General features: G+C 36.7%; 1 protein-coding gene across 3 annotated transcripts in view; it reads left to right on the top strand.

The window, feature by feature from the left end:
- Window positions 1-14,342, top strand: part of zdhhc20a (zinc finger DHHC-type palmitoyltransferase 20a) — a 53,409-nt gene that overhangs the window by 11,752 nt on the left and 27,315 nt on the right. For 2 of the 3 annotated variants that reach the window (XM_017488999.3, XM_017489002.3), the window contains 2 exons: window positions 3,308-3,440; window positions 5,301-5,427. In XM_017488999.3, coding sequence (XP_017344488.1) covers window positions 3,308-3,440; window positions 5,301-5,427 — 260 coding nt within the window. Of the gene's footprint in view, window positions 1-3,307; window positions 3,441-5,300; window positions 5,428-12,273; window positions 13,607-14,342 lie in introns of those variants that run through there. The other variant, XM_017489001.3, reaches the window with a different exon arrangement.

The following is a 14,342-nucleotide window of genomic DNA, read 5'->3' as shown; positions in this document are numbered from 1 at the left end:
TATAAAAAGGTTTTCACAGCCAGCAATATTTGTTCAGTCTTCACCAAACTTGACTCGAATATTTTGAGACTACTCTGTACAAAAGATCTGTTTTTAAAAAATATTTATTTATTTATTTATTTTTTATATGAATATTCAAAAGTGTTCTTATGTAACATGCCAAAACATTTTATGGTGCAGCATGCAAAAACCCCAAAAAATTTCAATACAGAAATATAGCTGCAAGCAGCAATGGTGCATTCCTCCTTAAGATTGCGGACCATTTCAACATTGACATGGTAGAGAAATGTATCCCACAGATACATTTCAATGCATTTGGATCAATGGCAGATTTTAAGTTCATTTTTGTAGTTTTCCACACATGATCATTGTAGAGAAAACTCCGTCATGCGGACATTATGGGCGCTTGAGACCTTTTTGTTCCCCATGAGCAACAAGGCGTGCATACCAGCTTTCAGATATTTTAGCATGGCAGGGTCGAAATGGCATCATTTTGAACATGTAAACTTTGAGATGTGGCCTGTAAGCCCCCCATACTCTGTTTATGCCCATGTTTTCTGAGAAGTGTAAGCCTAGTCTCTAGTTTCAGTGTGCCACAGTAGAACAAAACTTACCCAGCTTCATGTTTCTGTTGAAGATTTACTGTTTCTGTTAGCAGTAGTATTGGCTGTGGCCAAATTAGCCACAGAATCTATTAAAGTGTCAACCTCAACACCTCCTCTCTCCTCAAAAAGGCACAACGGTGCCTGTACTTTCTGAGGAGACTGAGGAAAATTCAACTTGCTCTTAAGATAATAGTGAATGTCTATTACAATACCATTGAAAGCATCCTTAAAAAACTGCCTCACGGTATGGTACAACAACTACAGTGTATAACCAGAAGGTATAACAGGTAGTGAAAACTGCCAAACACATTATTGGAACAGCTGCCCAATATTACGGACAATCAGAAGCGTTGCTTGCTGAGACTGAGCGGTATTATTAAGAAGACCTCCATCCCCACCATGGACTGTTTGTATACTTCTCATCAGGAAAACACTACAGAAGCCTGTGTTGTTGCACAGAAATACTAATGAATAGCTTTTTCCCTTCAGCTGTACTAATGCTGAACTCAGCTTTTAGCCTTCATCTAATAATTGATCATTAGCAGTAGACACCGTACTATACTGTGTTGTACATTGTACTTGCACTTCACTATCATACAGTTATTTATATCAGGCTGTTATTTCCACATTATTGCTATTTGCATTTACTGTAATCCACTCTATGTGTCTGTCATATTGCATGCATCATGCTGTTTCTCTCTGTATACTGGTTATATTGGTCAACCTATTGCACCATAATTCCTATTTATTTCATTGAACCTAATTTCTATTTGCATTATTGGTATGCATCATACTGTTTATCTTTACCTATACACTTAACTTATTGCACCATAACCCTATTTATTTCATTTAAATTATTTGCTATTTGCACTACTGGTTGAATGCTAACTGCATTTCATTGCTTCTGTACTCATACTCTGACAATGACAATAAAGGTGAACCTAACCTAATCTCAGAAATGTTTTGACTTTCGCACTAAATGTGGCACACACACAAAGTATGATGTCTTGAGAGACCATATTAGTCTTTGTTTCATTTGACTGCACCTTTTGAAGTGTTTGGTTTGCCATCATGATTCTTATTTTTCCTGATTCCGAGGAAGCTTCTAAAGTCAGTTGATGTAAAAATTTCGTGACTACCTTTGTATATTATTTATTAGCAATTTTGAAATTTCTTAAACCTCTTGACAGCTTTCAATTTTTGTCCAATCCTCACGACTTTTGTCTGCGATCATCTTCAGACCAAGCTGCACAAATGTTATACAAGAGTTTTTGGATATTTGAAACTGTTTTCCCATAGCATGCAAAGAAATTTGACAGTGAAGGTGTAAAGCAGGAAGTGAGGTCATATTTTGAAAACGCACATATGAATCCACAAATTCATATTTTTTTTAAAAAAAGACCTTTAATCATCAAACTGAATCCAACAGTGTATCATAAATGCTTGTAGACCCATGCCAAGTTGGGGGAAAATGTTGATGCCTACCATGTTGTGCAAAGCATACAAAGCCTTTCGTGCTAGAATACTACAAAAACAATGCATAGATTTCAGTCTGTGAAATAATCAAAAAGTGTGCATAACTCAACCGTTGGATATAAAATTATGATTTTTTTTCGTGTTATTTCTTGGAGACTGTCACGTTTGATGTAATGTATTGCTTTTGAAATCTACAATGGAATGTGGCAGACATTAGCCAAAAAAAGAGGTCATATCTCTGCAGTGATACATTGTATTGACATAAAAAGCTATTCTGACCACCTTGACCCCAAGGTGGTGCTATGTAGTGTTTGGCCCCTGAGTAGCTGCTAGCAGTTATATTTATGTATTGTTTTCTTATCCTATTAGTGATTGTGTTAGATGTATTTAGATCTAATTAGCTGACTCAGCAATTATTTTCTTGCAGTTGATACTTTTGTGGAAGTAATTCAAATGAGGTCTGCTTATGAAAATACATTATATGCAGATTTAATGAAGATCACAGTGATACACAGTCACTGGTCATTTTAACAATAACACCAGTACACCTGCTCATTTAGCAAGTTATCCAATCAGCCAATCATGTGGCAGCAGCACAACACAAAATCATGTGGATACCTCACCTCAAGGTTGATGTTTGTTTTGTGCATGCTGAGATGTTTTTCTGCTCAGCATGGTTGTAAAGAGTGATTGAGTTTCTATATCCTTCCTGCAGCTCGAATCAGTCTGGCCATTTTCCTCTGACCTCTCACATGAATGCGTTTCCACCCTCAGAACTGTCACTTCTATCTTAAATACTCAAACCAGCTCATTTGCTACCACCAACCTTGCCTCGATCAAGATCACACACAGTGAACATTACCTGAAGCTCTTGACTTGTATCTGCATGATTTTTGCATTGCACTGCTGCCACATGATTGGATGACTAGATAATTGCATGAATGTGCAGTTGTACTGGTGTTCCTAATAAAGTGGATGGTGATTGTTTATCTTCATCAGCATTTTTTATGAGCCTTTTAGCACCTTGGATAAATATGTAGTAGCGATCTTTATTTATCTATCTATCTATCTTTACGTGTTTTAGAAAAGCTTTTGATCCAGGAGGAAATATAGATTTTCATCATTCATTCATCCATCAGTCAGTAAAACCACTCAGGTTGCATGTAATGTAGATCAATGCTCATTATGAAATATTTAAAAAGTGTCCCTCATTTCTTGGAAAACAGAATCAGCTGCCAGACACTCATGCTAAGTTCCACGTGCTGTTCCTCTTCTTTTTGGCGGCCATGTTCTTCATCAGCATCCTCTCACTGTTCAGCTACCATATCTGGCTCGTGGCCAAGAACAGGACCACTATAGGTAACCCATACAGTTTGACCTATACTAAAGTGTTTTATTTATTTATTTATTTATTTATTTATTTTTGCTTTTTAAAACAATAATGTAATTCAGTCGGTCTCTGACCACTTAGTATGGCTGGTTGTTCATAACTCAGTTACAGTCCCTGCTGAAAGTATTGGAACAGCTAGGCCAATTCTTTTGTTTTTACTATGCACTTTAGGCATTTAGGTATGAGATGATGGATCAGAATTTCAGTTTTTATTTGCTGATAGTTACATCTAGAGGTATTTAAAAAAAATTTTTTGAACATGGCACCTTTGGTGACGGACCTCCCAATTTTTACATGAGAAAATGTATTGGAACAGATGGACTTAAAGTAAATAACACTTTAATATTCGCTTGCATATCCCTTGGTTGCAATAACTGCATCAAGCTGGCAACCCACTGATCCCCAAAATGTTGCCGCCTTTTCCTGGCTTGTACTGCAGCTTCTTTCAGTTCTTTGTTTTAGGGGGTTTCTTCCTTCAGTCTCCTATTCAGGAGGTGAATTGGACACTCGATTGGTTTAAGGTCTGGTGATTGATTTGGCCAGTCTAATACCTTCCACTCCCCCCCCCCCCCATGAAGTCCTTTGTTGTGTTTGCAGTGTGTTTTTGGTCATTGTCTTGTTGCACAACGAAGTTCCCCTCAAATTATATTTGGATGCATTTCTCTATAAATTGGTAGACAGAATGTTTCTCTAGACTTCTGAATTCATTCTCTTGCTACCATCACGAGTTACATCAACAATAAAGCTTAGTGAGCCTGTTCCAGAAGCAGCCGTGCTAGCCCATGTAGGAGTTAGTCCACTACCTCCACTGTGCTTGGCTGATGAGCTTGTATATTTTGGATCACAAGCAGATCCTTTCTTTCTCCACACTTTGGTTGAGGTTAATCTTGGGTCTAGAACTTTTGTGGCCCATCACTGTATTTCTTTGCGAATTCTAATCTGACCTTTCGATTCTTACTTCTGATGAGGGGTTTGCATCTTGTGGGTATGGCCTCTATATTTCTGTTGTATGCCGTTGTATTCCTTGGCCAACCTGTCCAATGTCTGGTTTTTAGTACACCAGTGGCTTCTTTCTTTTTCAGGGCATTACAAATTGTTGGATTTGATTTTACCTCTTTTCTCAGCTTCAAAATGGTTTGCTTTTCTCCCTAGACAGCTCTCTGATCTGAACCTCTTGTGCAACCCGAGAGTTAAAATTCAAAGCTATCAATTGTTTAAGCAATCAATCTAACAGGGCACACCTGGGCAATAAGAAACACCTGTCGGTCACATGTTCAATATTTTTTTTTTGATCACTTGAAAACTGGGTGGGTTCAAATAAAAGTTGGCATGTTCTAAGTAGTGCAGTACATCTAGATGTAAATATCAAGAAATTAAAGCTGAAATTTTGATTTATCGTCTGTTAATTTTTAAAAAAAAAATTTTATCTCAAACCCACAGTCTTATGTGTATAGCAAAAACATTAGAATTGGCCTTGTCCTTCCAATACTTCCATAGAGGACTGTGTTTAATCTTGTAATTTCACTATTTCGTTCACTGTTTTCAATTAATATTGAAATCTTTTTGTATCCTGTTTGTCTTCTATTTTGGTCAGCCTATTTTATAACTTTAGTTATAGCTGTTTGTTATGTGGGAAGAGCATAAATTAAGGTCGGGTTACGTAAAGTAAGTTTCAAGCTGGTTTGGGTCAGTGTTGAGACGATGTACAGTTTTATTTGTAGTGGATAATGTGAGTTGCATTCTACATTTTTAATACATTTCGTTATGTGTGTTAAGTGAAATGGGAGTGGTACAGTTACTGATATCTGCTTTCTCTCTTCTCCTGACAGAGGCTTTCAGAGCCCCAGTGTTCAGAAACGGTGCTGATAAAAATGGCTTTACTCTGGGCTACTACAAAAATTTTGCCCAGGTTTTTGGAGACCAAAAGAAATACTGGTGCTTGCCTATTTACTCGAGGTAAATAAAATATATTTAAAGGGACACTCTGGTCAAAATCTAAAATTGAGCCGTTAAGAGCTGTTGTAAACATGCCTACTCACGTCCGGCAGCGATGACTCAGTGGGGTCTGTAGCGAGATTTCCTTGTTTGAATACTTACATGAATACTGTTTGATGTCTCTTGGAGGTGGATGCAAAATTTTAGAAACTACAATGGTTATGGTGGACATTTAGGAATGGGAGGCAACACTAATGATATATTCAAAGAACCCAGATTGCTAGCTGGCTACTGCTAATAACCAATCACTTTGCTTTGTAAGTAAATTCTTGCAGTAGAGCGAAATGATTACCCAAGCAACAGTAATGACTGAGGATGAGGATTTTGTTTTTGAGTTACTGTTACACAGTGACCACTGACCCTACATGTCCAAGCCATAATATAAAGAATTGCGCAAGCGATAGGAGCAACAGGAGATAGACAGAGAGTAACTGTAGTATTTCAAAATTACACTCAAATAACTGAAGTTAGCGACAACATAAGTAGCTATGATAATGTTAGCTAGCAGTGTTACATGATTATTTGCATTTGTGTTAATGAAGTTTCTACCCATTTTACTAGTAGCTACGTGCATGAAGACAAGCATTTGCTAGCAGAGATTAGCTAGTTTGACTACCTCAGTTCAGCTACTTTTTTCCGGTGTGGTTAAGCCACTCTTTGTGTGGTAAAGCTAGTCACATTTAACTTTTAGGGACACGGCTTTTAGACACTTAGTTGTAATAACGCCAAAAGCAGAAAACGAGCGTCAGAGAGTGGCTATAAAGCATTAATCCAAATAAAAAAAAAATACTAAAAACATATTTTAAGAAAACTTATTATTATTATTATTATTATTATTATTATTATTATTATTATCTAACCATAAAATAAAATTTTTAAAAGTGTACATGGTTCATTTAGCAGAGGAAGTATCTCACACCAAAATATTAATATTACTTCATCTTACAGTTAAAGGGACATTTCAAGTCTAAAACCCACTCATCAGCTCGGTGATTCTATTTTATGCTCACAATAAAGATCAATTAATTTTACTGTAGAATTTTAAAGTACTTGCACTTCAGTCACATGATCTGTCGATATAATAGTGCTAGGAGGCACGTTTTAATCCATTATAAAATGGACATTTCAATTGGAAGATGATCAAACCCCATTATATCAGGTCAGATTAACCTACTCTATGCTCACAATAAAGATTTCAATACAATTCATTTTACTGTAGTATTTTAAAGTAATTGCTCTTCAAATTTACAAGATCTGGCAATATCAATGAGTCAGGAGCCTATTTGGATTCATTATAAAAGGGACATTTCAAATTGGTAGACAATTAAACTCACTCGTCAGTTCACAGTGAAGTACTCTATGCTCAAAATAAAGATGAATTAATTTTACTGTAGAATTTAAAGTAATTGTTCTTCAAAGTCACTGGATTTGTCAATATAATTGAATCAGGAGGCTATTTTGATTTCAATATAAAATGGACATTTCAAATGGGTAGACCAGGGTTGCTCACACTTCTATGACAAAAGATCTACTTTTTCATTTTATTACTATGTTGAGATCCACCATGTAAAACATGCATGTCTACTCTAAATTTGAAGTTTGAGAGATTATTTTGAGAGATTTGTTTTCATGTTTTATTTGTTTTTGCCAAATTTGACACATTTTGAATTAACCATTGTCAAGAAAAAAATGTTCTTCCCATTCTGAGTGAAAATGTTTTTTTTCCCCCCTACCTGCTTCTACTTTGTCTGCCATTTTGATTGGTGGGTGAACAGCTGAACAGCTGCTGTACTTGCTATCGGTTGTTATGGTAAATTTATAGTCTCACAAGCATATGCTCAAAAGTGTTTGATGGCAGAGCATTGGCAAAGCATCTTTTATAAATCATAAGGCCTATGAATAGAAAATAAAAGTGAGATGTGTTTTTAAATTATTTGTGTGTAGAACCCCAGTGAGAGAGGGCGTGGAGGAAGACTCGGGAGACAGGTGGAATTTTAACTGAGCTCCAGGCTTGCGTTTATTCAGTCAATGCTTTCAGCGCACTTTCATAAACCCAACAATAAACACCACCACAAAGACAGGAAACGGATCCATCCCGAACTTGCAACTTTCGTGCCGTCAGGTTCAAGTTCATGCTTTTTGGCGTGTGTGCACGCATGTCTCGCAAACTATCTCTCACTCTCTGGTTACCGGAGTCACTGAAAGCACAAATGGGGACAAATATGTAGACTGCCGGTAATAAGACACAGGTGAACGTGATCTCGTGTTACATGCCTGTTCTACCTACCTCCTTTCTGTCCACAGCTACCGCTCGACCACACCCCCACTGCCACATTGGGTAATTTCTGACTATTAAGAAGATCGATAAGTGGTTGTCTTGGGATTGATCACAAGACAACCACTGATCGATCTTCTTAATAGGTCAAAAAACAGAGTCAGAAATTGCAGATCATGATCGACGTAATGAGCATTCATTGTAACCTACTCTATACTCACCAAGATGAATTCATTTTACTGTAAAATTTTTGTGTATATATATATATATATATATATATATATATATATATATATATATATATATATATATATATATATATATACACACACACACTTTTTTTCTTTATTTATATTTTTCTCACTGAAAACAAAAGATAATTCACATTAGCCAATGCCTATATTCAATATAGCTAAATTGTTCTAAATAGTGCATAGTTCATAATGTATGTAGGCCTATCTAAATAAAGTTGTAAATTAGGTCAGTAAGGTAAAAGAACACAAAGAATTACCATCACACGAGTAAAATGAAAATTTATCAAAATTAGGGGGTCTTCTCATTTTAGGTGGGTTTAAATGGAGCATACCAGGCTTAATGATTCCACAGTCACTAATAGTGGGGAAAAAATGTGTTCCTTTCTAAGTAAAACTTATATTTATATAATCCTAAATATAATGTGGACTAAGCATCATAGTAATTTTAATATTTTGCCCACATTATTAACTTGTGTTCACTCTGGTTGGGATGCTTTTTTAAAATATTAATCTCTCCAAAACTCACATGAAGTAAAATGAATCAGAAAATATTCAGTGTATAGACTTGACATGTTTAATTCTCTGGTAGTGTATCTCTCTAAATTAAGCTAATGGTTTGACTCTGAGATTTGTTCTGTGCTAAACTTATAAATAAAACTTATTTTCCATATGATGGAAACAGCATAAATTGTTAAAGTAACAAACCCTAATGAACAAGAATCAAAACATTAACATCTCATTTTACATAATGTAAACATACTTACCAAAGAACTGACTGAAAATAGCAGAAAAGTGATGATATCTGAATCTTAGTCCCCCCAAGACTGTATGCACACAGGTAGGGCTTACTCAACATTGGCAAATGTGATTGGTGTGCTTTAAAAAAAAAAAAAAATCACATGGAGATAACAAATAGCTGAGTTAGTTAAAATAATGAATAGCACAAAGCATTGTTGTTTTTTTTTTTTTTTTTTTTTTTTTTTTACTTTTTTTTTTGTCTTAAGTTGAAACTGGGCTTAAAGTGCACATGGGCTTAATGAGTACAGGTACCTTTTTTTAAGTATTTACGTATTATGAATTAAGTCTTAACCAATAGTCAATGTTGTAATGCTGAAATTAATGAGAAACAAACAAACAAAAATCTTCTGATAGGACACATCAGAGAGGATTTGTCATGTCAATATGAGTGGTGTTAGGGGTTTCAGAAACAATATACCTTGAGATAAGAAAAGGTTGACTGAATTTAGCATAGGCAAGCCACCTTACCTGTAAGTTTTAAGACAGTGGGAGACAACCAGCAAACCACATGAGCATGTGAAACTCTCAGAAGAAAATAACCCAAACTCCGGATCAAACCTGAGCAACCTGGTGCTGTAAGGTACCAATGCTACCCAATACACCACTGTGAATCCCCTATTAGACCATAGTTAAAAGTTTGAAGTGAGCATTTTATAATAAATTAAACTTGGCTTAATTCAATTGCCTTTTTTTTTTAAATTAAAGGCAAAATACAGTAACGTTCTAGAGTGAAATTTAACCTTTTTTTTTTTTTGCATAGTGTAGCCAAATAATGTGACTGGGTTTAATCATCTACCAAATGAATTGTCCATTTTATAATTAATTACAATAGCATCCTGGCTCTATTCAAATTGACAAATCTTGCAGTTTATAATGGCAATTACATCTGCAGTAAATTTTATTAATTTTTATTCTGAGCATAGATTAGCTCACTGTGAACTAAACTGCATGGGGTTGATCATCTACCAGTTCGAAGTGTCCATTTTATAATAAATCAAAATAGCCTCCTGGCTCAATTATATTGACACATCCAGGACTTTTGACTTTGAAGAGCAGTTACTTTAAAATTATATAGTAAAAGTAATTGATCTTTATTGTGAGCATAGAGTAGGTCACTGTGAACTGATTTTCAAGGGTTTGATTGTCTACCAATTTGAAATGTCCTGGCTCAATTATATTGACAGATATTGTGACTTTGAAGAGCAATTACTTCTTCAAAATTCTAAAGTAACATTAATTGATCACTATTTTAAGCATGGACTATATAATTTCAATGATAAGATGAAGTACATGTTTTAGTAACTTTTGACCAGTATGTGGCACTGCCACAAGATTTGTTGCATAGCCTCAGCGCATGGTCCTGTAGGTGCCTACTAAGTTCTGTGTCAATGTGCAAGGTTGTTGCTTAGTTACAGCTTCACATCCTGTTTGGCTTTGTTGGCACAATATAGTCAGACCATTTGGAATATCAACATTCTTTTGATAACTTTTGTCCAGTTGGTTTGAAAATTATGTATGTATGCCAAATTTGGTGTTGATTGGACATAGTTTGTAGGAGGAGTACTGAAAAAAAAAACATTTTATGACAAAATCCAAGATGATCGACAGGGGGTACACTTGAATTTCAGATCTTGGTGTGTGTTCACTTCAGCATACCCCAGTGAATTCGAGGAAAAAAGAACTTGGGAATTTAGCACAAACTCTTCAAATGATGTAAGGACAAATGTTGTTCCAGTTCTTGTAAAGCCTCCACAAGGTGGCACAGTCACAAAATGTCTTGGGTACATTCAGGGCACACTGAATGTACATATGCTGTCAGATTTGTTGGCCCATTATGGACAAACCATTTGGAGTATTCAAAAACCATTTTATACCTTTTGCAAAGCTTACTCACAAGATAACGTCTGCCAAATTTAGTGATGATTAGCCAAATTTTTTAGGAGGAGTAGCAAAAGAATAGTTTTTGACCAAATCCAAGCTGACAGAAAATCTAATTAGGCAGAAGTTCACGTCATGAACTCATCTTGACTCAGGGAATCTAGGGATGCCTGACTTTTAAATTTTGGACATGCGGTACAAAAGTTCTGACTGTAAATGTACTTCCAAATTAGGCCCAAATTTGACCTGATGGTGGTGCTAGAATGTTGGCAGCACTTGGCCCAAATTTGGTCAGACTGTTCCTTAGACCCTCCCCAATCAGTGTGCCAAATTTCATAACATTTTAACCAGACGGTTCTACGGGCTGCCATAGACACCCTTGCCAGAAGAAGAATTGGATGACAGAATAATAGGGTGCCTACGCATCTTCAGTGCTTGGCCACCTGATGATGATGATGGTGGTGGTGGTGGTGGTGGTGGTAATAATTTATTATTTAAAGCGCAGATATTATGGTTTTGAAACGTGCCTAATTTTGTTGTGAAGGTCTCATTCAGTAGATTTACATGCATCCAAGGTCAAAAAACACTATAATTTGCTCATAATTTAAATTGTAGCATTACATTTTTCCCAGTGTCAAAAACGACTTGTTCAAGGATCCATTCTAAAGGATTCATTTTAATCTCCTCCTTTCAGAGAGCCTATTCTCCTCTGATTGGTCAGATGTCCCAGTCTGTTGTGATTGGTCTTACAGCATGTGTCGAAAAGGAAATGCCCACTACCATATCTGAGTTTCAGCTCTGTCTGAAAAAATGTCTGTCAGCTGGTTAGCAGATTCTAAAAGATAACAGCTGTGCACTGGCTGTACACATATACAACTATATCACTAGCATAAAGTTGGCTTGACATTGGACGTTCGAGATTCACAAATTAAGGGACCATTTCTAAAGTTACATACAATATTGGTACACACGTTTCTAACTTCAATAGCATTTGAAAGGAATGACTTGCAGTAATAAAACCAACTGAAAAGTGTTCATGTAGTTGTCAGGTATGATGCACACCTTTTTAGATGTTTGATATTTATTCAAATAAACTGTCAAATCATTTCTAAATCTTGAGATGTTTTTATACCGTATGGGCTCATACACAAAATGTTCCATAATTTAAAGCTCAATAGCATTTGAAGGGAATGACTTGCACTCACAAAACCAACTGTAAGGTGTTCATCTAAGTGTCAGCTATAACTCACACCTTTTCATTTTTTATATTTAACACTACAGTGCATAAACCAAACAACTTACATGAATGCATAAAGGGGGTTCAAAATGACCCGTATTGGAATTGATCATTTTCAACAACAAAAAAGTCCTATTATTGAAAAATTAAAAGTACGGATGATACACAAATGTTTTAATATTTCAAAGATGTTTGTTGTGTATTTTATGTCTGTCAGCTGGCCACCAGATAACTGCCTTGTTGACTCAATCGACATCTTTGAAAACTGTATAGGGAACTGTGTGTAGAGAATGAGAGAAACTAATTGATTACTGAGCAATTTGATATTATTATTATTATTATTATTATTATTATTATCTTTTCAGAGTGAATGTCAACACTACACGTGGTTCCATGTGGCATACCTTTCTTTATCAGAGAAGCACTTCAACAGGGCTCAAAAGGTTGACTGGAAATGCTGCTCATGTGGATAATTTTGAATTCCTTTGGCTCCCATCCACAATCTGTCTAAACATGTACTTGAATAAATTAAACTGTACGCAGTTCTGTCAAGTTTCGGCAAACCAGTGACTCTCCCAAAATGCACCACGAACTACAAACATGGCGGACAACTACAACTCCCAAAGCTACATGCTGCCACGTCACCTTCTCTTGAGAAATGATTAGACACACCTGTTCCCAATTACAAGACAACGCGGATAATATTTCTGCTCCCAGGAATGTTTTAAAAGAAGCTGGTGTACCCACAAACGGCTCCACAAGAGAGCAAGTGCAGAGCTCCAGCTTGAGATCCACGATGCAGTCTCACCTGCTGAGCTCCAGCCGGAGGTCAACGTGGCGACCTCATCTCCAGACGAGGCCACCTCAAAAAATTCAGCTGCAACCACAGTGCGTTGAAGTATTATCAATTTCTTTGCTTCGCGCTGCATGTTGCCCCCCTTTCCTACTCCATGGAGGACATTGCTCCCTCCACTGGCCTTGTGGAGAAACTCGCTCCCCCCACTGGCCTCGTGGAGAACTTCGCTCCCCCCTCGGACCTTGTGGAGAGCGTCGCTCCCCCTCTAGCTTCATGGGCAGCATCGCTTCCACCTTGAGCTTCGTTTCTCCCACTGGCTGTGCAGTAGCCATAGCTCCGCATTCAAGCCAGGCTGGGGATATCATATAATCGGTCTGTGGTGTGGACGAGACCACCCCACACCTGAACCTCAGAAAGCACAACAAGTTCCTGTCCGAAGTCAATGAGATGGCCTCTCAAGCCAAATTCCTGTCCTAGGTCGACGTGACAGCCTCTCAAGCCAAGGGCGAGGTACTAAGTGTTATCACCATGCTAAGCCTTTGTTCCTTGATCCATGCCATGGTTTTGATCCTGTTCTCGTCCTTGTTTTTCGATTCTGTTTTGCCTTGTTTATGCCCGTTCGCCGATCGCCTGACCATTTGCCTGTTTGAGCATACCTACGTCTCACGTTTTGGATTTGTCTACCTATCTCGTCTATAATAAAGCTTTTATCTGCACTTGCATCCATCCTAAACTTCCATTTACGTGACAAGTTCCCTATACAGTTTTCAAAAAATTGCACTCAGTTACCAAAAATGTTAGTTTGTATAGGTTTTTTTGGTTCATGCAGGGTAAAAATAGAAAAAATCTGAAAGGTGTGCATCATACTTGACACCTAGATGAACACTTTACTTTTTTACTTTTTTTTTTTTTTTTTTTACAGTATTTGTTACTGTAAGTCATTCTTTTTCACTTTGTTACTTTTTTATCATTAAAGTCATACTTTTTACAGTATTTGTTACTGTAAGTCATTCTCTTCAAATGATTTTGAGCTATAAATTATGATATATTTTGTGTATGAGCCCATTCGGTAGTGAAATACAACCCCAACTTCAAAATAGTTGGGACACTGCGTAAAATATAAATAAAAACATAATGCAATGTTTTACAAATCTCATAAACCCATATTTTAATCAACATAGTGCATATAGAACATATCAGATGTTTAAAGTGAGGAAATGTACCATTTTAAGGGCAAAATAAGGTCATTTTAAATATGATGGCAGCAACAAATCTCAGAGTTGGAACAGGGCCATGTTTACCTCTGTTTAGAATCTCCTTTTCTTTTAACAGCAATCAGTATACATCTGGGAATTAGGAGACCAGTTGCTGGAGTTTTGGGAGAGGAAGGTTGTCCCATTTGAGTCTGATACAGGATTCTAGTTGCTCAACAGTCCTGGGCCTTCTGTGTTTTGTTTTTCATTCCATGATGCGTCAAATGTTTTCAATTGGTGAAAGGCCTGGACTGCAGGCAGGCTAGTTCAGCACCCAAACTCTTCTATTATGAAGCCATGCTGTTGTAATAGATGCAGTAAGTTTTCTTGCTGAAATATGCAAGGCCTTCCCTGAAAAAGATGTAATCTGGATGGAAGCATATGT

Source organism: Ictalurus punctatus, chromosome 16 (assembly GCF_001660625.3).
Source record: "Ictalurus punctatus breed USDA103 chromosome 16, Coco_2.0, whole genome shotgun sequence".
Lineage (NCBI taxonomy): Eukaryota > Metazoa > Chordata > Actinopteri > Siluriformes > Ictaluridae > Ictalurus > Ictalurus punctatus.
Note: the sequence above shows the minus strand (reverse complement) of the source record. Positions and strands in the feature narration are given on the sequence as shown.